This window comes from Rousettus aegyptiacus, unplaced genomic scaffold (assembly GCF_014176215.1).
Source record: "Rousettus aegyptiacus isolate mRouAeg1 unplaced genomic scaffold, mRouAeg1.p scaffold_m13_p_2, whole genome shotgun sequence".
NCBI lineage: Eukaryota > Metazoa > Chordata > Mammalia > Chiroptera > Pteropodidae > Rousettus > Rousettus aegyptiacus.
In genome coordinates, this window is record NW_023416295.1 from 13,814,131 (window position 1) to 13,839,569 (window position 25,439).

General features: G+C 56.4%; 1 protein-coding gene across 8 annotated transcripts in view; it reads right to left on the bottom strand.

Moving 5' to 3' along the window:
• The window catches only part of SPEG (striated muscle enriched protein kinase), a 54,787-nt gene extending 30,041 nt beyond the window's left edge, over positions 1-24,746 (bottom strand). Inside the window, exons 1-8 of one of the 8 annotated variants that reach the window (XM_036236596.1) lie at positions 17,913-17,990; positions 16,848-16,890; positions 15,984-16,013; positions 15,276-15,365; positions 14,856-15,192; positions 10,805-12,108; positions 8,872-9,015; positions 8,309-8,491 (exon numbers count right to left, since the gene is read on the bottom strand). In XM_036236596.1, coding sequence (XP_036092489.1) covers positions 8,309-8,491; positions 8,872-9,015; positions 10,805-12,108; positions 14,856-15,192; positions 15,276-15,365; positions 15,984-16,013; positions 16,848-16,890; positions 17,913-17,945 — 2,164 coding nt within the window. In that variant the 5' untranslated portion in view covers positions 17,946-17,990. Of the gene's footprint in view, positions 1-469; positions 7,899-8,308; positions 8,492-8,871; positions 9,016-10,804; positions 12,109-14,855; positions 15,193-15,275; positions 15,366-15,983; positions 16,014-16,847; positions 16,891-17,912; positions 17,991-24,232 lie in introns of those variants that run through there. The other 7 variants (XM_036236597.1, XM_016156828.2, XM_036236595.1 and 4 more) reach the window with 7 other exon arrangements.
• Between the last annotated feature and the right edge of the window lie 693 nt (positions 24,747-25,439).

Genomic DNA, 25,439 nt, shown 5'->3' on the forward strand with positions numbered 1-25,439 from the left:
CATTCCTTGGGTGAGCTGGGCCTGCTGCAGGGGAACACACACCTCAGACAAGCCCCATCCCGACCTCGGTGCCAGGACCAATGAGGTGGCACTATCCAGCCCGCCCTTCCCCCTCTCCCTTCTCAGCTTCCTGCCCCAGACACCCCAGGGGCACCTGTTGGCCTCAGCCCTAGAGCATGGACCCTAAAACTCTCATGAGATGGGAAAGCAGTTTGAGTCATCCACAGAGAAAGGCGGCCCAGCCTACGGAAGAAGAGGGGGCACCAGTATGGCTTTGGGGGAGGGGTGTCCCCAGGGCCCTGACGCCCTCCCCTGCAACTGGCCAGGGGCCCAGCCTCACTGAACTGGCTCCTAGCCGACTACCAAATACAGACATGAATCCACCACAGCCCCCTGGTCCCTCCTCCCAGTTCCCCCACCCCAAACCCCTGTGGCCTGGCCCCCCCCACAGGGTTGCACCCCAACTCACCTTGAGACTCTGCACATGGACCCCAGCCTGCGCCTGTCCTGAAGGCTCTGCCCTGGCACCAGGCCTTCCTGCTGCCTGCCCACTACCCACCCCGCCTGGCTCCCCAGGGAGCAGGAGCCCAGCCTCCCAGCCCCACTCACTCACTGACCCTGCTGAGGCTCTGCAGAGGCCCTGGGGGAGGGGAAGGAGCCTGAGGAGGGGAAGGAGGAGGTGGGGGCTGGCCTGGTGGGGACAGGCTGGGTGGCAGGCAGGCAGCTGGCTGGGAAGGTGGTGCCTGCTGAGACCACAAGCAGCCTGGGCCTGGAGTGGAGGGGGAGGAGAGGGGAGGGACAGAGCCCAGCCCGGCTGTATTTAGCCACCCTGCTCATTCCCAAGCAGCAGGATCTGCCTTTTCTCTCCTTACAGCTTCTGGACCCTGACAAGCACAAACCCCCCTCCGTGGCATCTCCATTCAAAGTGCTGGGGCCTCAGTCCCCAGGGGAAGATCGGGGAGGCACTGAAGCATCCAAGACACTCAAGCTGACCCATTCCTTCTAACGTGCACGCCAGAGGAGGAACAGAAGGCGAATGGCCCCAAGGATGCCCCTTGCTCTGACCAAACTATCAAGATCCCTAACAAGCCTCAAATACCACGGAGCCAAGCCACGCTCTATTTCCTCTGGTGCTGAGAACCAGAGAACTGTCAGGACCTTTAGCCTCCTTCCTGGAGAAGCCCCGCTCAACCCGAGGAGGCCCAGAATCCCAGCTCTGCCTCCCCATCCTGCCCATGGCAGGGTTGGCCCAGCAGCCACCCCAGGGCATTGGGCCCTCGCCCAATACTCTCCCTACACTTGTTACCAGTTGGCAATTGTTCCTCACCCCGTCAGCCCCACCAGGGCCAACGGTCAGGATGCGGCGGCTGCTTCCCCCAATGATCCCTCACAATTAGCACCCATCTGCATTTGGGTTGGAGAAGGGGCTTGGAGACAGAGCAGGAAAGTAGGGGAGCTGTAGAGAGGTCACATGTCCTCCTCCCTCCTCCTATCACCCCTGCCCAGGGCCACATTCCCAAGCTATGACCTGTGTTTCCCAGCATTGCCAGAGAAGGAGGGGGGAGGGACTGGCAGAGGAGGGGGACCCACCATTCAGGCTGGCTGTCTTGAGGTGGGGGTGGGGAAGGAAGTCAGAATGGCAATTGGTGAGCATGCGCTCATGGCTGGGCAACTAGCTGATGCCAAGATCGCAGGCATGGCCCCTGGAGGTGTGCGCCCCCTCCCCTCTATGGAGTCTGGTGACCTCCAGGGTCACCTCCAGGTTGGACAGCGCTAAGGCTATTCACACAACCCAGGGGAAGAGAGCAGAGATTAAAGCAGATGGGCAAAGTTTGCAGGGAGCCTCAGAGACCCCTAGTGGTGGCCCAGGGAACAGCACCCTGAGGACATCCAGTGACCAAGCAAATCAGGGTCCTGAAGAGAGGGGCCTGTCAGAGAAGCCTAGGCAGGAGGCTCAGGAGACATGGGAGGCAGAACTAAGCCTCTTTGAAACAAGGCCATGGTCCCCATCTCTCTGTACCCTCAAACCTGTGTGCTGCTGATGAGGGGTCTGTCTCCAGGGCCCAGAGCCTCCAGGGTTCCACCAGGCTCTGGTACCACCCCACTTTTATCCCAGCCATGCTCCACCCATAAGCCCAGCTCTCACTGTGGGAAACACAGTTACATCAGCAAAGGAGAGGGGAGCAGGTGCGCCCCAAACCTAAGATGCACATATGTCCACCATGTAGGTGCTGCGCCCACACACAACCCACCACCCAAACATGCAGATTCTGCGCACGTGTCTGGTTCTTCAGCACTGCTCTCAGGTCAGACTCACTTGATAACAATATTGGCATTGGGGATCCCACAAATCAGGGAGCCCTCCCTCCCCAGATGAGTGTGTCCAGCTCAATACCGGTCCCAATATCCCCTGAGGTATCCTCACAATAGATACAGTCACAGCTACGTACGTGAAAGGCATCATACAAGGCCCTCTACATCAGCGCTTCTCAGAATGGTCCTTGAAACACCCACATCAGGACCACCTGGGAGCCTGTTTAACCTAGAAATTGCTGGGCCTTACTCTGACATAGAAAAAGGTAATTTCCTAAAACGGAGGTCAGGAAACTGCATTTTTAAAAAAGCATCCAGGCGATCCTTATGCACATGAAAGTTTAGGGACCCCCATAATCCTCATGGGAGAAGGATGACCCTAAGAGGTGATATCACTGAGTCCCATCTCACTCAGCCACCAAACTTCAGGGCAGGGCTCTGAACCTCGGAGGTCTGACTCTACAGCCCATGTGCGTCCTTCCCAGTGTACCACCTGGCCTCCTACCTGTAGCAAGGTCCCTAACTCTACAGCAGTGGTTCTCAAAGTGCACCAGAATCACCTGGAAGGCTCCTTCCTTGAACCACAGATGGCTGGGCCCCAACCTGAGTTTCCAATCCAGTAGATCTGGGATGGGGCAAATAATGTGCATCTCTATCATGTTCCCAAGGTGATGCCGATGCTTCTAATCTGCGGATTGTGCTTTGAGGACGACTGCTCTATGATCCCCTCTGTCTCCCAACCTCTGCCCTTAGGCAGATGCTCGTTACCCTTTGCGGATGTGTGTCTCGCCCAGCCTCTGTTACCCAGGTCATCCCAGGCGCTTGCAAAGCCACGGAAAACACTACCTTGCACATAGTCCCTGAGGTGCACACAGCCTCCAGCTATCCGGGAGAGCCTCCAGGTATGGCTGCAAGGGCTAAGAGTAGCCAAAACATGGTCATAACTGCAGGGGACTCCTGGCTGATAGGTATGACAAACCAGATACCCGTACGACTATAACAGCAAGCAGAAATAGGGTGGCAGGAGGGGCAGATAAAGGCCACAGGAATACAGAGAAGAGGACATTACTTTTGGTTCAAGGAAGAAAGGGGAAGAGAGGGAAGTGGTGGTATTAGAATTTAGAGTTTGGTTTAAGCAGGAAAATGCTTTCCTGCAGAGGAAGCCACATGAGCAAATGTTCAGAGGCAGAAAACATGTGAGAGAACTGTAGTTCAACCCTTTGATTACAGAGCTGGGTAAAGAAAAAAAGAAATGGGACATGACAATGTTCGAGCTCGTCCCTCCCACTGCCTCAGCTGCCTGCAGCCACCCCTTCAGGTCCGGATGGTGGAGGCCAGCTTCAGGAGCGTGGCCTTCACTCTGAAGGCAAAGGGAGCCCCTTGAGGTATCTGAGGAAGGAAGTAATGTGCTGGAGGTTAAGAGCCTTGTATGTGGCCTGGCCATTCACATGCACTGACACAGCAGGTTCCTCCAGAGGCGATTTCTTTAAACGTCTGCTGTAATAATCCCACCACGGAAGCGAGGGAAAAGGAGGACACACACCCGTCTGTAGGCGGGAATTTCCACGGGTGTGATCAGGGTATCTCCCCTTGGAGAAGAAGAAGAATTGTGCCGAGAATGTTTCAGTTTTGGTTTAAAAATGGACAAGGAAGCAAAGAGAATTTCACCCAGTCGGCCTGACCTAGCCATGGAAGTGGTTCATCCTACGTATGATTATTTGGGGTTGCCCCATGTTACTTGAAGCACTGGTGCCCACAGTAAATCAGGTCCCCATTCTTCTGATTGGCTGTGCGTGATGACCCCATTAAAAAAGCAGCCAGGGAAGGACACCTGTTGAGGACAGACCTGCTTCTGGTAGATGGAAGTGGGGAGGGAGGGCTGATTCTGCTCAAGGGACTATGCTGCTTTTTTAGATGCTGTCCGAACCCCAGCAAGGATGGACAACAGAGCCATGTGGCATTCCAAGATCCCCTCTATAGGCAGCCCTGCCTTCACAAGTGAGAACTTGCCAGGACCGGGGCCAGGGCCAGGAGAAGAGGGGAGCAGACAGTGGTGCTATTATTTCCTTTTATATTCATGACCCCCCAAAACCACCTCTTATCTGTAGTGATGGTGTGGGACCAGAATGAGCTTTGATAAGCCATATCCTCTGGCCCAAATGTCTTCAGCTAAATATTCGGCCTGACTGAGCCTCACAAATCTTACCGAGGAAGCAACCCAGGAGTATGTTGATCCTTGCTGTACAGATGAGAACATGGTGGCCAACTAAGGTAAAGAGGCCAAGGTCTCGGCTGGAAAATGCTAGAACCTTGGGCTCAAATATATGAAACCTGTGCTTGAGGGGAGGACTGAAGACAGCAGGGTGGAGGCCCTGAGTACCACAGCCATGGTGGAGGGGGACTCAAAAGAGGAAGGAGAGAAAACCCCCAGTATGGACCCCCCCCCCCACGGAAGGCATCGGTAGTCTCTATGAGCTCATGAGCACGATTCTACCTGAACCCTGAACCTCTTCAGATTAGAGGAAAGGGGGCAGTATGGTGCAGTGGTTAGGACTACAGTCTTGGAAGACCCAAGGACAGGGCTTCAAATCATGATCCAGCCTCCCACTGGCCCCATGTCTGTTGAGCTGAGGCCCCCCAACAGGGTAACCACTAGCCGCTGAGACTATTTAAATGTAATTAATTAAAATACAAAGAAAAATTCAGCTCTTCAGTCACACTAACCATATTTCAAGTGCTCATTGGCCACATGTGACGAGTAGCTACCCTGTTGGACCATGCACGTAGAGAATATTTTTATCATCATAGAAAGTTCTATCGACTGACGCCACTCTATAGCAATTTGCTAAAGCTTTCTAAGTCTCGGTTTTCTCATCTGTAACATGGCCATAATAATAGGACCTACCCCACAGGGCGGATGAAATGGGAGAGCCCAGTCAGCATGAGACCTGGTATACACAAAGTGCTCAGGACATACTAACCAGTCACGTTATTTTCATCTGCCCTAAGTTTATTTGCCTCACAGGCGAGTGTCACCACCGCCCTGAATCACCGTGGTTATAACATTCCTAGGCAGATTATAGATGCTCAGTAAAGGTGCTAGCTTTGTCCTAGCTCTGCGTCACTTTACGCTCCACATTTCCATCTTCCCATCTGTGAACTGGGAGTGTCATGTTCCTCCGAGGGACACACATTTGACCTGGAACAATGAGGGTTTGAACTGCAAAGGTCCATTTATAACACAGATTTTTTTCCCCCAATCATCCACGCAGTTCGAACCCGTGTTATTCAAAGGTCGATGGTGTGGTGTAGCTCAGGTTAGGGAAGAAAGCATACGGCACTCTGCAAATACGTGAAACTATTTAGAGAGATGCAGCACTTGGCATCCAGTCGGCACTCAATAAATGCCTGCGTGATGAATGCAAGCAATTGTAAAAATGCTTAGCTCCAGTGAAACACACTTCTCACTCCCCAAACCTGCTTCCACTCCAATACACACACACCCTTTGGGAGCTCCAACTGTGGGCTCAGCAGAGTTATTCAGTGGGGTGTGGCGGGGTGGGAGGGATCCAGGGCTGGTAAGGATAGACCTTGCCCCCCAAACCACAGTATCAGGTAACTACATCCTCCAGTTACCGATTCCCTGTCCCAGTGGTTCCCAGCTAGGCATTGAGATCTTCAAGCTCACAAAAGCAGACCCTGTTGAGGTGGGCACCCCAAGACAGCACTGGGCAGCCAGCCCTGGTTACCCAAAGTGAGGGTGAGAAGCAAGAAAATGAGTCGGTTCCATAAGACTTCTTCCCACTAGACACTACACACTCCCTTCCTCAACCTACTCCTACCCCACCCCCAGCCACACGACTGGACACCCTTCCCTAGCCCCACCCCTTCACTCCTTACGAACTTCAGGCCTGGGACCCTAGCCCTTGCCAAACGTCTGTGCCACCCACTGGTTCCACCCACTTCTACCGCTCTCCGGGACCACTGGCCCCCATCCAGCTGCTCGGGACCAAACAGTGCCTTGTAGGGTAAGAAAGTCTGCTTCCACCAGGAGCTGAGTCTGGACCCACGTGCCTGCCCCTCAAGCCCTGTGGCCCTGGAGCCAGCCTGACTTTCTGGGGCTGTTCTCTGGCTGTAAACTCTGGTCAACTGACTGATGAGATGCAGCCTTTCTCGTTTCCCGGGGTGGAGAAGGCAGAGATGTTGTGACAGGCTGAGGACCCAGGGACTGGGAAACATGGAGGGGCTGGGAGCTGTAGGCCTGGCAGGGGCAGGAAGGAGACCCCAAGACACAGTCTAAAGAAAGGGCAGAAAAAGAAAAGGCAGCTTCCCGAAGCTTCATGGAAACCCGAGCTCCTGCACACAGCAGCACAACGCTAGCAGCTAACATTTGTCTATAGCTTTACAGTTCATAAAGCTCGTTCACACATTTACTTTCTTTCGTGAGAACAGTATAATTATCTCTGGTTTACAAATGAGGAAACTGAAACGAAGCAAGAACTCCCAGTCAAGTGCTGACAGCTGCCTTGCCCCAAGCCTCCTTCCCAACCTTAAAAGGCTCCCAAATGGCCCCAAGCCAGTACTGGGGCACCTCCCCATCCTACCCTACCACCCCTCCCTGCCCCTCGCCAAATCTCAGTCCAAGCCAGGTATTGACCGGAGTACTGGAGCCGGCCTGGGCCCCCTAAGGGGAGCTGGGAGCTGAGTCAGAAGCCCGATCCCAGAAGTGATGGAAGGATTGAAGCATGCAGTGGAGGCATGGGTATGATTCAGCGAGGTGGGAGGGGTGAGGAGAAGAGAAGATCCTAAAACCCGGGCTCCTGGGAATGGTCCGTAAGCTAAGGAAGATAAAGACCTGCCCTTTCACAAGCCAGACAGGTGCAACCAAAAGGGTCTAACGCAGGACAGGCTCTCAGGTCAGATCGCCAAGAACTCTAATCATGAAGGGGCTAAGGCCCCGGACCACAGCAAGACAGGGTCTGTAATCTTGCCTCAGACAGGGCTGAGTGGAAAGAAATGGACAGAATGGTATGTGCTGTTCCCTCTCTTGGAACACTGGGCCCCTCCTGCTGAAGGTCGAAATCCCAGTCTCCTTTGGGGCCCTAATGTCTCTCAATCCAGCATCCCACTACTGACCGACTGACAGCTCGACTGTTCTAGGTACGGGGATTTGTCTTCTCTGCACTATATTCCAACTAAGTCCTCTAATGCAGGTTGATCACCCAGTGATGATATCCTTGAGAATTGAGCCTGTGTCTTTTCCTTCTGGAATGCCCTTTTCCCGGCCTCATCTCCCCTAAGCCCCACTGAGCACGCTGTCAGGCTCAGCGACCTGAATGAGTTGAACTGGCTAAGCACATGGACAGCAATTCAGCCCTACCCTGAACCTGAAAGAAACTGGGCTTAAATCCAAAGGAAGCAGCCCAACACCAAGTGAGGGCTTTCATGAAAACAGAACACAAGGCAGCCCCAGCCACTGCTACCTCCTGAGAGGTCCTCTCAGCTGCACCCTCTTCAGGCCTCTGGGTTCAACAGAACAATCAAGGGAGGAAGGGAGGCACTTAAAAGCATCTCTTTTTACTGGGGGGGGGGGGGGGGGGCGCTGTTCTAGAGAGGAAATGACCTCAGAGGTTTTCTGATGGCTTTTAAGCCCTCTGAGATGGGAGAGCCTTTTTCTCAAGAGACTCGAGGATAATTTGCTTTCCCCACAGGACCTCGTTCAGGAAAATGTCCTGAAAGGATGGCAGTTAGAAGACGTCTAAAGACAAATTTCAGTGACTTCACGAATTGGCCACTGGTGTGTGCCTTGAGAATTTGGCCTTTGCCCTGTGGCCAAGGCCATTTAAAATGTTTCCACCAGAGCAGCAGACACAAGAGAACAGACTGTGCATGCAAGTTGAGAGCCGAGCTCTAGGCTGGGAGTAGAAAGGGAGCTTGGGCCCACAGGGAAGGGTCACTGCTCACCCCAACCGGCCCCAGGGCCCTCGCTCCCTACCAGGTCTCACGGCCAGCGTGGCAGCACAGCTGGCCTGGCCCAGCTCGTTGGTCGCAGTGGCCGTGTAGCTCCCGGCGTCAGCCGCCCGGGCCTCCCGGAGCAGCAGGGTGTGCCGCTCACCCTCAGCCCGGATGAGAAGGTGGCCATCGCTGCGCAGGACCGACCCATCCTTCTGCCAGGATACTGCGGGGAAGCAGCAAGGGTGACTGAGCCACTGTAGCCCACAGGGGTCTCCTGGGACAAATCTCTCCCCACCCCACATGCTGTACAGAACCCAAACCACTCCTCTCCCCACCCTGGGGAATTCGGAGGATTCATTCCCCTCACTCACAGCAGCTCAGGCCTGCCCTTCCCTCTCTCAGGAGATTCTGGGAAAGCCTAAAACACACACACACACACACACACGCACACGCACGCACGCACGCGCACACACACGAGTCAGGCCAGCTCCATGGAGCAGGATAACGGATAACCTCCCCATTCCCCCATCCCTCCCTCTAAGGATTTGGGGGAGACTTCCCCCCGCACCCCGTCTCAACCTTAGCTAGGCCCCTGGAACTCACCTTGGGGTTGCGGGTTGGCAGTGATGATACACTTGAGCAGTACGTCTGCTCCTGGAGCCACCACTGCATCCTGCAGGGGGATCTCAAACACGGGGGCCTCCAGGGGCTCTTCTCCAGCAGACACATAGGAGTCATCTGAAGACTCTGCCAGAGACACGAATGACAAAGTAAAGGGACATGGTCCCTGTGGAGATGTCTCAGGGGGAGAGGGAGCAATAGCAGCCCAACTCTTGGAAAGTCAAATCCAGAGAGAGGGGCTTCTAGATGCTGGTGGTCAAAGGGTCTCTCTCTCTTGAATCTCCCAATACCGAGAAGAAAGGAAGACAGAAGGGGGTTCTCAAGCAAGACAGGGCAGCTGGGACTCTTATGTTAGTTTGGCTGTTCCTCAACTTCAACCACAATTAGAGTGTTGGTTCTGGAGGAAGGCAGGGATGCACTGTCTTTACACAAAGCAGTCATCGGGAATAGGTCAGGCCCTGTGCAAGGCACTCTGAGGAGCACAAGATTTTACAAGCTTCCATACAGACAGAACGAGCAACCCAAGACTTAAACAATAACGAATGTCACAGAGCAGCATGTGGTATACTGTCAAATTAGTGATGCCGCCAGAGTCAAAAGAGGAAGTGGCGGGTGGGTCTTGTAGCCATCTGAGAGGCCTCATGAAGATCAGCTTTGATTTTGTCCATTTACCAACAGTAACGAGCTCCATTTGGCACCAGAGATAGAACAGAAAATAAGATGTGGTCCCTGCTTACAAGACATTTGTGCACACAGAGATCTCTCTGTGTATTTTCCAACTCTGACGTCCCATGAGCTAGACAAAGCGCAGTGTCAAAAGAGCACTGAAAATTCCAATTATGTTGTCTTCTAGCTACAAAACCTTGGGCAAATTAGATAACCTCTCTGCACCTCAGTTTTATTATCTGTAAGATGGAGCTGATAAATAACACCCGACATCTTCCAGAGCTGGCAAACAGATTAAATTAAAATAACACCCTTAAGTGTCCAGTTAACACAGTGCTTGAGATACGGCTGTAGGTCCGAAATAATGGTGGCTAGGAGGACGATGGACAGGCCTTAATCACTTATAAAGATTTTGAGGCAGTAATACAAACATAGAAAATAAAGTAATTCTGAAGAAAAATACAGGGTGGTAAGTACAATGAAAGAGACCCTGACAGGGTCTTCTTAGAGCAGCTGTAGAAGCATCTGGCCTGGGGAATCACGAGGGGGTGGGAGCAAGTGAAGAACGGCTTCCACCGCCTCGCTCCAGGAGTGGGCCCCAAGTTGACGCTCAGGATGAACAGAGTTAGGGGAGGAGGCGTTTGGCTATCGGCCATCACCCACGGGAAGACTGGGAGACAACACACAGACTGGCGTGTGACCACAGTCAGCTCAGCCATGCAGGGACTAGAGGATGGAACCGAGGAGGCTTGAAGGGGCGGCTGGGTCAGACCCTTTAATGGCCACAGATGAATCAAAAGATGGTGCAAGGATGGGGAGGGCGGATGTGGGAGCTGGCTGGCCCAAAGCTTGCCTATAACAGGAACCTGACTGGCTTCCCATCTCCTCCCCCACGGAGGGGTGGGGTGTGGAGGAGCTCCCTGGATTTCTAACAGGGCCTTCCACCCGGGTTAGGTCCCCAACTCAACAGACTAGAAGGCCACTGGACCCAGGAGGTCTATGGCAGGCACCTGGGCACTGGGTCTTTACTCACACCTCGCTCCATCCAGCCTCCATCAAAACACACACTCTGCCTCACCAAAAGGCAGGTTTTTGCACAGCAACCTTCATACCCCTTCACTCAAACTTGAACTTGGATCCAGGCCTTCCCTGGGAAACTGTACCCTCGCAACTGCCTAGTAGCCTCCCTCTTCCCAAATACTCTCGCACCGAGGTCCCAGCACCTTCTCAGAGCTCCCGGAGGCCTTACCGAGCTCAGGCGATGTGGGCCGGGCCCTGCGACCTCTTCCCTGGCTGCGGGGCCCTCGGCGGTCCCAGGACCCCCAGGGACCGTCCTCCTCCAGCCCTCTGCGTAGCCTCTTCTCGGCCTCAGGCCCCGCCCTGTTCTTCTCCAAGGTCTGGGGCACAGCAGCGCCCTCCTGGCCCGGCGTGGCCCAGGGCAGGAAGCGCACGGCTTGAGCCGGGGGCTCCCTCTTCCTACCCGTGGGTGCTTTTGTCCTGGCCTCAGGGGCATCGGCTGGGGCGGGGGCCGGCACCGGGCTCCGGCTCTCCTGAATGGCTCTGCCCCGGGTCAGCGGGAACTGGTCCCGGCGCCTAACCTCCTGCTGCGGGCCTTCCCCCAACTCTGTCCTGCCGGCCGGCCCGCGGCTCCGAGGCCTCCCCGGCTCCTCCCCGAGCCTCCCCGCCACGCTCGGAGAAGGTGGCTGGGCGGCGGCGGGGCTCACGGCCCGCGAGGTCTTGGGGGTGGAGGGCCGGGAGAAGAGCGGGGGTTCGCCAGGCTCTCGAGGGGACGGGGCACGCTGCAGCGTGGCGCGCAGTGACTCATGTGAGCGCACCAGCTCCTCCCGGGACGTGGAGCGGCGAATGCGGCCCAGCTCCTGGGCGAAGCGAAGCTCGAGGTCCGAGGCCGGGCTCCGCTGCCGCGTGCGCTCGTCCAGCGAGGCAGCCTTCTGCTGGAACAGGCGGCGCCGCTCCGCCACGCTGCCCGCCGGCGCGCGCAGCTCCTCCTGCGAGGCCCCCGGCGAGCCCCACGGCGCATCGCCCTGGGACTTGGGCTGCTCCAGGGAGCGGGCCTTGCGCAGGGGCACCCACGGCCGAAGGGGCGCTGGCGGAGAGTCGCTGCGCTCCAGGCTGCGCCGTCGTTCCTCGAAGAACTGCAGCTTGTCTACGATGCGGGAGCTGGCGCGCACTAGGCGCGGCGAGCGGCCCAGCGCTGACAATCGGCCCGACGCCTCGCTCAGTGGTGTCTGGGGCCGGGACTCGACAGTGCCCCCTAGCGAGGGTCCCGACGACTTGACCTTCTTCCCTCGCTTCTCATCCGGGGTGGCGTCTTCGGGCAGCACCAGCTCCTGAGTACGCCGGTGGGGCGACGTGGGAGTAGCCGGGGGCTGAGCGCTGGGCCCCGGCGGGGGCCGCTTACCAACCCGAGGAGACGGTGGGGGCAGCAGCGCAGATTTGGAGGGAGGAGGGAGGGTCGGGCGGCGTGGGGCTTCGCTTGCTGGCTGAGGCTGAAAGTCGGGCTCCTCCCTGTGCAGTCCGCTCTGAGGGACGCTGCTGCGGATCGAGACGAAGAGGGGTCGAAGGTTCAGTGGGCCTCCCCTCCTAGAACTTCAGCTGGTGATAGGAGCTGGGCGGTGGGCATGCTGGGAAGGCTTGGGGGTGACATGGGCTAGACCTCCGCCCCCACCCCCCAAAGAGGAAAACACAGCCAGAGCAGGTGCTGGGGAGAGGCGGCGGCTCTGGCACCAGAAGACTGGGCTAGTGGCTGCGTCCTGGTACAGACTCAGCCCCAGAGGCTCTGGCCAGCCTCCTCCCCCCAGCCCCAGAAGCTGAGAAACAGCGGAAACAGAACTGAGCGGTGAGAGAGAAAAGAATGAGGCTTAGGACGAAAAGGATGAAGTGGTGAGGAAAGGCGGAAGGGTTGGATGGGGAGGGGCCCTCTCAGGAATGCAGCCTCCCACTCATTCCTGCCCCCAGCTGGCCCCCACGGCCCTGCCCATCCTCAGCAGGGCATACTCCCTTCACAGCAGCCTTCCAAGCCTTCTTTCTGGGAGCAATGCCCCATCCCTGAGGTTACCTAGCCCAAACTGAGTCCCTCACTAGTGCTGATAGGACACGGCAGGTGGTATCTGAGGTCCCTGGGGTGGGAGACCAGGACACCCAGATTCCCATTCCCTTTGATCGATCTGCCCCCAGTACAAGCCTTTGACTTTGTCCTGCCCCTGGGAAAGTTACCTGAGTCCTTGGAACTTCCCCAAGAAGCACAGAAGCTCCCCAAAGGGGTATGCTCAGAAATAACTCAGCTCAGAAATAACTACTGCGTGGGCCTGATTCGGGAGTGCGGGAGAAGAGGAGGTGGGAAGGAGCTGGTCAGCCCAGAGTACTCATCTCACCTACAGAGATTTGAGGCCCAACAGTTGGGCCTCAGTTTCCCCCATCTGGACCCTTGGTGGGCATATCAAAGGTAAAGATCAGCAATAAAAGGAATCTCAGATGTTAGTATACCTGACACGTTAGAGAGCTTAATAAAAAGTTACGAAACGGTTCACTGAGTATTTATTATGTGTCGGTCATGGACTAAACGCTTTCAAAGCAGTCATTTAATCCTCAAAATCCTTCGAGGTAGGAACTGTTAATAGGTCCATTTAGAGATGAAGAAACTGAGGCTTAAAGAGGTAAAATGCCTTACTGAGGTGAAACGGCTTAGGAAATAGTACTAGGATTGAAACCCAGGGAGTCTGACTCCTGAGCCCTTGTTCCCTCCAAAATGTCTGGGATTCTGGGGGCACAGAAAGGAGGAAAACTAGGGTACTGGCCAAAAGCATAAGTTCTAGGGGTACCCGAGTGTAAAAATGCTTTAGACTACCTGGGTCAGTCACCCCCACTGCAGACCCCACCTCTGACTGCAGTTGGTGGTGGGGACATAGCACCCTGAGGGACTGGAACCTCAGCCAGCCACCCGCAGGGAGGCAAAGTCTTCTCTGAGGGAAGGACAGCAGAGTCCCTGAGGAATGGCCACTGGGAATTGGGTGAGGCACAGAGAGAAATTGGGGACAGCAGAGGAGGCCTCTTATCGGCAGTTTCAAGCTCTCGGCCAGCCTCTGTACCACAGACATCACTAAGGAAATGGGTTCCTCTGAAGTTGCCATAGCAACTCCAGGCTCTGGCTGAGGCCTGGCAAAGACAGGCAGGCAGGGAAGGAAAAGGCAAGTCCAGGGCACCGGAGAACCTAGTCAATGCCAACCAGATAAAGCAAGGGAGCCTCTCCTGCTCCTGCCCAGACCTGTCCCCTGCCCACCACTGGTCTCTCCAACCACCCTCAAATAAGCCTCCTCACACCAGGCCCCTTTCTTCCCCTCCATGATGGTATTTTCCCCACACACCCACACCCATCCCAAATTAGGCCCCCTCTCGGCTCCCCAAATGCCCCCCAATATCTCTATCCTCAGCCACTCCCCTCTTCTACCATAGCACTCCCTCCTGTATCTGCCAGGCCCCAAACCTCCCAAAGTGGCTCCAGTGCCTCACTCGATACCTCCTCTCCTCATGGCCCCCTACCAGGACAACCTTCAACCCCACCCTCGAGTGTTTCCCACAAGATCGGCACAGCCCCCCATCACTGCAAGCCGGACTCTGCCTCCACCCCAGCCCCCTCTCTCCATCCCTCCCTGCCCCACTCCCTACCTCCTCCTCCACACCCCACATCCTCCTGCCTTCCCAGGCCCCTGGCCCCATCTTCCCCCTGACCACCTCGCTCTCTTCTCTCTCCTGGTTTCGCTCTTGCTCCCTTCCTTGCTCGCGCCTGCTCTCCCGGGAGCTGCCGTGGTTCTGTTCCTCCCAGAAAAAGGCCCACATGGGAACAGGAATGTGCAGAGAGATGAAAAGGCAGCAGCTGCTGAGACAGCAGGCACGGAGGGGGCCCCCCGAGGGGGGGGGGATCCTGAGGACAACTGGAACCTCCTGAACGGTCGAGGCAGGAGAGGGCCCCTGGGAGAGGGCAGATCTCGGAGGAGACGAGAAAGGGACAGAGGGGTCTGTGAAACCATGGAGATGGCATGGTGAGCCAGGACCGTGGGAGTGGGAGGGTGTGGGTGTCGATGGCACAGGAGGAGGATGGAGCAGTGTGGGAAGACAGAGTGAGTAGCTGGGACCAGGAGTGGAAGCAACGGGGGGTGGAGAAGTGCACACAGGGATGGATGGTGCCCTGGAGGTGGGGGCGGAGGCTGATGGCGCGGTGAAGGGCGGGGCAGGGCAGCACGGTGAGGTGGGACAGGGCGGGCCCATGTGAGGCCATTACTTACACGTGGATCGAGAGCGCCCGTCCTCTGTACAGACTGAATGCACTGCCATACAGGTCACTGGCCACCGAAAGGCTATCCTCTGACCCCCAGCTTGCGCCCACCAGATTAGCTCGAGAGGCCCGTACCAGCGGCTCCACCCCCAGGTGCCGTGGCCCGGCCCCGGCTGCCTGTGCTTGCCTTGGGCTGCCTGGGAGGCGGCTGGTGCCACCCCTGCTGCCCGCTTCCTGCTCCAGGACCGTCTGCCCGCTGCCCCACCAGCTCACTTGCTCCTCTGAGGTGCCTGTCACGGAGGTCGGGGGTGTGTCCAGGGAGGTGCCCACCAGGGTGTCAGAGCCTCCTAGAGAAAGGAGCACAGTGCAACCCAGATGCCTCTCGTGGGAGGCCTCCCTGCCTGTTCTTTGATCACCCCAGAGAGCTCACCCGTGGGGGTGCTGAAGGTCCCGTCATCCCGAAGCTCCAGGCGCTGGGTCCCCTGCACATCGCTGATGTCATCCTCGCCAATCTCTGAGTCTGGAGAAATAGGGGTCTGTGTGGGCAGGGCCCTCCTCCCTCTACTCCAACTCTTTCCCCATGTCACCTCCCGCCTCCCCTGCAGCAGGCTCCATCTTACCACTGCAGGGCTTCTGGCATCTCTCTTCTCCTCTCTTTTGCTCCCCACATGCCCCTGCCCATTCTGGGCTGCTCAGGTTACCCCCCATCCCACCATGCCATCCCTGACTCCATCTCTGGGCCCCTGGCTGCTCACCCTCGTCTCCTTGGTAGTATCCACAACTACCTATTGTCCCCCTCAGCCACTTAATGGATTACCAGGGCCTCAGCCCGTCCCTCCTCCTCTGTCAGTGATAGCTTAACTTCCCATGCACCAACCCCCCCCCCCCCCGCGCCCGCCAAAACAACAATGTCCTAGATTCCAAGGCTCTAAATTCTGGGTTCCAGTACCCCAGGAACAAGGGGAAGTCACCTCAGAGTCGTATTGTCAGGGCACTTGACCAACCGCAGGGCCAGCCTGTCCTCCACCCCAAACCAGCTGGAATACATCGGGGTGCAGCTGAGGCAGGGTGAGGAGAGGCCTGGTTGGGTAGGGAAGAAGGGAAAGCGAAGGGCTAGGGGCGGGAGCCAGTTTCCTACCGTAACTTTGCTTTCTGCAGGAGCGGAAAACTTCGCTTCCATAGGAGCAGCAGGAGAGAGACATGGACAGACTGTTATCAGAGTGTCTGTGGGGCAGGGCGTGGTGGGCAGGCAGCACAGAGGGGGTGCAAGGATATCTAGTGCCCAGAGGATGCCCTGTGGGGATGGGGCAGGGGAAGGAGACACCTGGGATGGGCAAAGCACCTCTCGTTCTTAGCTGCCTGCAGGCTCCCGCTGGGCCGAGGCTGGGGAGCCCATGTGCTGTGGCTGTTTATTCTAACTACCCCAGTTATTCTGTACTCTTGGCACTGTTACTGGTGCACTCACTGGCCACACACACACATACACACAAACATACATGCCTGCTTTGTGTGTTTTGCACTGGGCTTTGACCCCTTCTTGCAATCTGTTCTGCATCATGATGCAATAGGCACCCTCGTCCCCATCCCTCTCTTCAACTACTGAATGGTCCTCAAAAATGCCCAGTGGTCAGGCTAGGAGCAAAGCTTCCTGGGCATATTTTTATTTTCTCGGATTCTATCACGTTCTGTGCCTCAGTTTCTCTATGAGGGCCATGACAAGCAGGAGCCATGTCCTGGTGGCCAGAGCATGGTAATGAGTTCATCCCCATCTGGCCCCATTTGGCCCACGGTGGGGTGTATGGTGAGCCCCCACCCCCTTTGCTAGGTCCTTTCTCAGCTTTAGGGCATAGGGAGCCTTCTCGGGTAGGTGGGTGAGTATGGGTGCATGTTGGGGGATCCCACATCTCATGGGCTGTCTTCAGGGCCTGCGTGCCTCATGAAGGGACATGGACCAGAGGAGGAGTGGGCATGGGATAGAGCTGGGAGCCCATGGTCCACGCACCATGGGTGAGGTGGCCAAAGGCCCGGCGGGAATGGCCGGTTTTCTGAAAGAGAAAAACCAGAATGAGCTGTTGAGGGGAAGGCTTGCTCCTGATATCCCTACACCTCCTGGCCAAACATCTGTATGGAACAGAAACTCATTCCAGGGGCCAGTGAGAGGGGGAGCTGAGAGTGGGAGGGAGGTGGACAGAAATCCAGGGTGACCAGCTTCCCCCATAGGGGATGCATCCTCTCTTCCTTGCCTATCAGCCTTCCCAGCAAAAGCTCTGGGGAGGATCAGGGGAGGAAGGGAGAGAGAACAGCAAGGCTGTGGGTCCAACGCTAGGACTCTTAATGGGCTAGGCCTTGAGGACCTGAGCAACACCCCTAGAGATAGAGGCTAGGAGACAAGATAGGGAGCTGACTGACGTGAAGGAATGGGGGGGGGTGCTTGGATGACTGGGAGATGGAGGGATGAGAACACGGATTCCTGCCGGGAGGAAGGCAGATACCTAGGATAGGTGTCAAGGGGACGGGGAGGATGATGTGGGGCATAGGGCAAGTCCCCCCAAAGGACTAATGCCTCAAGAATGCAGGAGGGAGGCCCGGGTACGCGGAGGACAGGGCAGGGCTTGGGGAATTTATTGAGCTCAGCGCAGATCCCTGCGCCTGGCTTTCAGGAGCTCCGGAAGATGGAAGGCTCCAGAGCGGGGAGCTGAGGACAGCCGGGAGCGGGTCAGGGCCCGGGTTGGCCAGAGGCGAGAGGAAACGAGGTGGCCAAGAAGCCATTGGGCGCTCCACGCCAAAGACCGCGGGGACCTCCCGGGTGGTCGCGGAGACTGAGGCCGACGGGGGACTCTGCCCTTCCGCGCAGGGAGGGGTGGGGGGTGGAGGTGGGCTGCTCACTCAGATCGCAGATGGGGAACCCCCCCGGAGAGTGCCCAGCTCGTGGCCCCCGCCGCCAGGGTGGGGCAGGCGCGGCTCCAGCGCCCCCTCCCCCGGGCCTGGCCGCGGTGACCCGCCCTCCCTCCGGGGCGCGCAGCCCTTCCTGCCCCCTCCCGGAGCCGCCCGCCCCCGGAGCCCTCACCTGGAAACGCTTCTTCACCCACAGCTTCTTCATGGCGGGGGAGGGGGCCGGGCGGGCGGCCGGGCGAGGAGGGGACGGGCGGGGGCGGGGCGGAGTCGGAGGCGGGGCCGGGGGCGATCCGGGGAGCGGGCGGGAGCCAGCGCGGGTGGCGGAAGAAGCCTTGGGGCCGCGGGAGCCCTAGCGGGGGGAAGGTGGCGGCGGCGGCGGCGCCCAGAGCCTGCCCCTCCCCCGCCAGCTGGCACCCCACCTGGCGCCCCTTCCCTGTCCTGCTCTCCTGCGTCCCGTGGGGCAGCTATCACCTGCCTCCCTGCACCCCAACCTCGCATCTGCCTCCCAGGCCCTGGGCACATGGAGAAACTGAGGCACAGAAGGGGGCGCAGTGGTCCTGTGAGAGAGGGCCACTCTCTCATTGGCAGTCCAATACGACCTCCACACCACCCCCTCCCTCTTCGCGTGGTTCGGCTCTGGAAGGTCAGCCGCATCTCGACTCGCACACTCGGCAAACATGCGCACATGGGCCCTGTGCCAGGCGGTACCCAACTCGCCGTAGCACTCCGCAGGCCACAGCGCCGAGTGGGGGGCAGCCTGTCGTACACAGGACTAGGGTCCTCGTGGAGGGGGGCTACGTGCTGTGAAAACTCCCAGGTTTCTCAGGAAAGCCTGAGAGGGCACTAGAGTTTCTCAATGGTAGGTACTCTGTCCCTGCAGTATGGGGCCTGCTGGCGGCGCGCGCGCGCGCACACACACACACACACACACACACACACACAAGCTAAGGTGCTCAGAGGTACTCCTATTATTCACAATTAGGACCGACCTTCTCACTCACAATGAGAGCAAACTCACTAAACTTTGTCTTCCTCCCACTCAGCACCATGCACACTTTGCCTACACAAAACTCTACCCCCCCCCAAATAATCATTATAACTTTCTAAAGCATGCACTAAATACCAGGCACTTTATAAACGTCACCTCATTCACAACTGCGTAAGCTTGAAACCCTTCTGAGCATTTACTGTCTCCATTTAACTGACAAACGGCTAAGGTTCAGAGAAGTCTTATCACTTAGCTAAAGGCACACAGGATGTGTGTCCCCACATGCCCCTAGATCCAAATTCCCATCCCAGCAACATATGTAGTGCCAATCCTGGTTTCTGAGATTTGACTACTAAGTCTTTATTATTTACACCCAGTCCATGCTTAGTAATGAGCATTATGTCAAGCATCTTATGTGAATAAACTCCTTTAATCCTCACAACAAGGGGGGAGAGACTGAGGCACAGAGAGGTTACTTGCCCAAGGTCACACAGCCAATAACTGGGAGGACTGGGATTCTAATCCAGGTACCATGACTGAGTTAGTGACCACTATGCAACAAAGCCTTACATGCTGATTGGTCAGTGGCTCCGAAATAAATACAGAGCCAACTGATGGATTTTATTCAGCTTGCACAATATTGTAGGAGAGGCAAGCATGCTTAAGTTCAGCTGCTGACAATAGCATCGTGCCCATTATCAGGTTCAACTAGGCCCCCGAAGTTATGTGAGTTTGTGGCCCCTTTATTTGAAAGTTTAAGGTTACGTCTCGTACACTCTAGGGACATGCAGGCAGTCCTGTATCCTAGAGCCCTGGAGGCAAACGTTGCATGTTCAGACACATGCACAGGAACATGCACTGAGACAGTGCGAATGTGTAGCGTGTCAGTTCCAGCCAGAAGACCCTGGATGCCGGCAGGCACGCTCCCTGCCCACCCCCAAACACACCCACTCACAGATGGGGGAGCTGAGTGAAGAGAAGGGGTAACTTGAGCCCTTGTTCCCCAGGAGAATCCAAGGGGCTGGCACATTCCGTAGCAAAAATAACCAATGGGCAGCGGGTGTGAGTGACGGGACAGCTGGGCCGGGGACAGGCCCGCGGGATTCTGTGTTCCTTCTGTGGGCCTGCACTGCTCGCCTCCACAAGGCTGCCTGGGGCGTGCGCACAGGGTGGGCCCCAGATTGCCTCGTGTTTCCTCCATGGCTATGCTGCTGTGCCCCGCTGCCATTTCCCCAAACCCAGACTTCTCACTTCTGCACTGCCAGCATTTCCCCTTCCAGAGAAAACCCAGGTCATCACGTCATGCTTGCTCGTTCTCTCATGCCGACTCCCCTCTGAGCCAGGTACACCTACTCCCCTCCTCTTCGCCTCCTCTCTTTCCTGCCCACCTTCAGGTTCTCCCTTCCCTCCTCTTGCTTACCCTGCTCTGTATTTCTGACATACTACGTAATGTTTTCTTATTTACGATGTTTATTGCATGTTGTCTCACTAGAATGTAATCTCTAGGAGGACAGGAATTTTCATTTTTACCCCCTCCCCTCACTCATGTAACCCAAGCACCGAGAACAGTGACTGGCACACAGTAGGCACTCGATAAACATAGGAGCAGGTGGCAGAGCTGGGGATGGAGAAGGTGGGGGCGGTGGAGATGGGCATAGTAAATCTTCCTGGAGCAGCTCATTCATCGGGACCTCCTCCTTTCTCTGTCCTGATCCAGACCTTTTCCAAGAAATGGCTGGAAGAGTGACCATCTCGCATTCCACTCAAGATTTTCCTGGGAGGACATGCCTTGCTTCAGGCAAGTTCTGTGTGTGCTTTGGCTTATTTCAGGGCCTCTCTGCTCTTTCTTTCCTTCAAGAGCTCCTCACTCCTCCCGCTCTGGCCCCTCCCCCTCTCCTGATTAGGACTTGGCATGAATGGATGGCGTCACTCCACATACTCATTCCCAACTCCATACTAGCCTCCTGGTTTTTCATCCAGACTTCCAAATTCCAGGTGAAAAAGATGATTACTGTAGCATAAACCTCAGTGCAAGTTCTGGTGTATTCCTCACCTTTCCCTTGTCTAAACTGGCCCTCTCTCCCTATCCACAACTTCTCCTCTCCATGCTTTCAAGTTCCCAGTGTGGTTCACTACTATCTGTTGACCTTTGGCCCTTCTGATCAACACCAGAGTCTTCCAGACCCTGGCTATGAAATTTCTAACTAACACGGTGAGCGTCATCAGTCTGCACCCTCTCTGGGCTATGCCCTATCCTTACTCCTTGCCCCTTTCCCCTCCAGCCACATGCGTAGAGCTCCTCAGCCCATGCCGGAGGGAGCCTGATGTTTTACAAGAGAAGAATGCCTGCCTCTCTTGGAGACTGGACCAGAAGATGGCTTTGGGGATATTGACAGAAGGATGGTTACAATGACAAGTCCTTGCCTTAGTCTTCCCACACTTCCCTTTCTGAGGACAGGCAAAGGGGACCTAGATCCAGAGACCTGGCTCTGCCTCCTCACTAGCCACGTGACCTTGGGTAAATTCCCTCTTCAAAGCCCAGTTTTCTTATATATATATAACATTATAATAGTAACCTGGGGCTCTGGCGATTAAATAATGAAATGAGATAGGCTGCTTTACACATGTTAAGGATTCTATGGGCATCCTGGATTTCTGCCATTTTTACTGTCCATTTTTACCTCTTTTCTATACCTTAAATCCTACCTTCCTTTTTCCTATCTTTCAAACTCTCCAGCCTACAGCCCGCTTGTCTTCTCAAGGTCCCAGCCTCCCCAAGCCATGCCAAGCCTCCCCAAGCCATGCCAATATCCCTCCATCCTTGAGCTAACATCTTGGGCTTCAGGAATGCCAGGAACCTTAGCATCACCCCTTGCCTAGCCAGACAGCCGTCCCAGCCAGAAAACTGCCTCATTTACTCTGCAGCCAGATCCCGGCTGGGCTTCCTCGAGAACCCTGAAGTCCTTCTGCCATTGATCCCAACCAAGAAAGTTTTCCGTCAGTCCGAGCAATGCTGAGCTGCTTGCCCAGCCTCTGACCAGGACTTGTCATTAGGCAGGGACTGGTGGTGGTGGTGGGGGCGGGGGGGGGGCAATAGGAAGAAGAAGCCAGACCTCAGTCCTACAACATCACCAAAGCAAAGCCCTTCCCACCCCCAAATCATGTGGGTGGGGTGTAGCAGTTAAGCACGTTGTTCTTTGCAATGGGACAGACAGAGGCTTCCATCTCTGCTTTGCCACCTTCTATCTGTACAAGAAGACGTGCCATTTAATCCCTCTGCACCTCAGTTTCCCCAGGGTTGCTGCAGGACTTAAATGATATGTCAAAGGATATGACAGTATATTGCCTGTCATGCAGTAACATAGTAGCTATTTATACTATTATAAATTACTACTAAGAATTATTACCAATTAATAATAATTATAAAGCTGCTCTTGGGGTAAAGATTTCACTGGTGGGAAAAAGTTCTTAAATGTGACTTGCTGAAGCCCAACCCTCTTCCTGTTTTAACATGATTATCAAAAGGCCCCAAGCCCAGCGGCATGGCATCCTTTCTTCGCTCATGTACCATTCCACCAGAGCAGCCTGGAGACTGTCCCCTGGCCTTGGTCTAGGTGTACTCAGCCTGGGCTCAGCTCTGCTGGCCATGCCACCCAGATTACAGGGGGCCTGAGGAGACAGCCCTGCTGGGGGAGCTCGAGTACCCTGTTACTCTCCCTGCTTTGGGGGATCAGGGTAGGCTCGGAGGCTCTTACCTTCAGGCCTGTGCTACCTTCTTTGCAATGGACAGCTCCCCCTCCCTTTCTCACTCCTTCCTCCAGAACTCCTTGAGTACTAAAACGCTTCCAAAGCTGAAGCCAGGAGGACTGGGTTCTTAATTCTGGGGCAGCCATAACAAGCAGTATGTCTTTGGGCAGATCTCCCTCCTCTGTGGACCACAGTATCCTCACCTGTAAAAAGCATCAGGAGCTGTGGTTCTCTGTGGTCCCTTTCAAATCTAAGCAAACCTTGTGACCACCATGCTCCTCAGTGCTTCCTCTTTCTTCCCTATTATCTCTCTCCTCCAAGTTGTATTCTCATCTGTCTAGCTATGCCCTTTGATTTATATTCTGTTTTCGGCCCCATTTAGGGACCAGAGCTAAGATCCGCAAGGAGTCTGATCCTTCCCCAGCTCAGAGGTCTGCCAGGGTGGGCCCCATCTTCTGACTCCAGCTGGGAAAACCTGTACATGGCCAAGTACAAAGCCAACCAAGAGAAGCCAGTCTTTGACCTCTGCTCCAGGATTGGCCACAGGGACTCCGAGGAATCATTTCTTTGAAAACTGTTGGAGGGTGGGCAGGGTGGGGCTAGGGAAAGAAAAAATGCCGACAAAAGGAGACTGAGCCCTGCTCCATCTCCTGACTCGCTGCACCTTAAAGCCTTCTTTCCCCTCCAGCTTCAGCCCTATGTCTCCTCCTCAGCCAACACTACCCAGCCGGGGCAAGAATTTCCTTTTGAAAATGCCTAGAAACCGCCCCCCCCCCCAACCTCTTTGCCATTTCCCCTAACGGCAGCCTATTTCCTCAGAATTCTGGTTCTCAAGGCTCAGTCAGCCTGAGGCTCTGCTTTTGGCTTAGAGAAGAACTGGCTGGCATATGGGCTGAGGAGGTCAAAAAGGAAGCCCAAACAGGGGCCCGAAGAGAATCGGCCCTGGGTAGGCACCCACACCAGCCCCAGCAGGACCCTGAGCGCCAAGCCCAGTCTCAGTCCCTTTTCCTTCTGTCTCGGACCACTATTCATCCAGTCACACACAAGCCTGCAGCCTACGGCAGGGGACCTGAGCATCCCCCTTCCACGCCCTCCAAACCTCGCCAAAGCCCCATCCCTCATCTGCTTGTACCGCCAGAGTCCTCCACAGCCCATGCACACACACACAAGCACATGCACCCGCTGACGTGTGGATCCTCAGACAAGCACTTAGGTACACATCTGGGAGCCCCTAGCCCTAGCTCCACCTTCTGATGCCCTGAACCCTATGTATTCATACTTATCCACCCACTGGCCTCCTTCAAGCCAGCCTGATGCCAAGCACACCAACCTGCCCCAGCAACAGACATTGCGGAACCCATCCCCTCAGTGCTGAGGTGGGACCAGAGCGGCTGGCTCTCTCCTTCAGACGTGCACACATCTGTCGGCCTGATCAGGAGTCTCAGGAGCTGATGAAGATGATTTTCCACAGGTGGGCGCTCCCTACAGGGAAACTAGGAGGTGTCCACTGTGGAATTCGCAGAGGCCTGAGTGGGGCTCAGGCTTTGCTTACCCAGTGATGGCCCTTGATCTCTGACCTTCCTGTGGGGGGCTTCTCTACCTTGACACCCCTTTCCCTGCACTTTCCTCTTGGTGGGCACTCCTGGGTCAGGCAGCTGAAAAGCCAGAGCACCTGGGAAGAAGTCTGGATGCACCCACGTGGTGGGCAGCCCTTCTCTACCTCTGATCACCCTACCCAGCCCCCACCTTCCCATTACCTCCGACCTCCAGCACTGTGACAACAGCCTCACAGCAGGCCTGGCCCCGCTCATTCTGGGCCCTGCAGCTGTACACACCGGCGTCCTGCGCCCTGCAGCTCCGCAGCCTCAGGCAGCTGGGCTCAGGGGCCGGCGGGGGCAGGAGCTGCCCATCCTGGAACCAGCTGAGGCTGGGCTGGGGCGTCCCGCTCACCACCACCCGCAGCCGCAGGTCGCTGCCCACAAACACCGCCGCGTCCTTCAGGGGCCGCAGGAAGACTGGCGCCCCCGCCACGGCCCCTCCGCCGGCCCCCACCTTGGCCCTCTTCGGGGGCACCCCGGGGCTCGGGGGTGCCCTCGTGCCCGCCTCCTCGCCTCGCGTTCCCCGGGCTTTCTGCATAGCTTCTGAGAGCTGGGCTGGGGGAAACGCTGGAACTGACCGTCACAGGGGCACCCGGGGATGGTGCCCTGGAAGACGAGTCCTGGGGGGCCGGCGCCCTGCCTTCCTGCTGCCCGCCCGCCTTCGGCCTGTGCTACCCAGAAGGTCACCAGGGCGGCCAGCCGGCAATTGCGCCTCGGGGGCTATTTTTAGGCCCCCCTTCTCGGGTTTCGAGGGAGCTGTGGAGGGAGGGGGCAGCAGAGGAGGGAACTTGGACTCCACTCTGCTCCTTCCCTCCCTCCAGGAGCCCCCATTGCTCCCCAGCAAGCTTCAGCGGGTCCCAGCCCCCTGCCCCATGGCGTGTCTGAACCCAAGCCCACTCCCACTCAGGTTACCCCTGGGCTCAGTGCATTTCCCTTTGTCCCTACTCTCAGACCCCTGATTCCCAGGCCCACCCTGCTGGAGAGTGGGACAGGACGTCTTGGGTGAAATGTCTGAGAGGCAAGTGAGAAGTAAGGCCCAATGGAGGTGAGCAGACAGCCAGAGAAGAGAGGCGCCTTGCAGCCTCCATGACAGCATAGTGAACAGCAAGACCAGGAGCAGGCAGTCAGGTGGATTCAGACTCTCAGCTGGTCCTGCCTTTACTTGCTGGGCGACACCAAGCCTCTCTCAAGACCTCAACTGTAAAAATAGGTGGTCGAATAGGGTCCAATAGACAAAGAAGAGTAGGAGGGACATTCCAGGCAAAGAAATCACGTGACCAAAATCAGAGCATGATGACAGTAGATATGTTCTGAGAATTAGAGGAGTTTAGAGGTATTGAACTGCAGTGGGGAGGGGTGAGTGGGG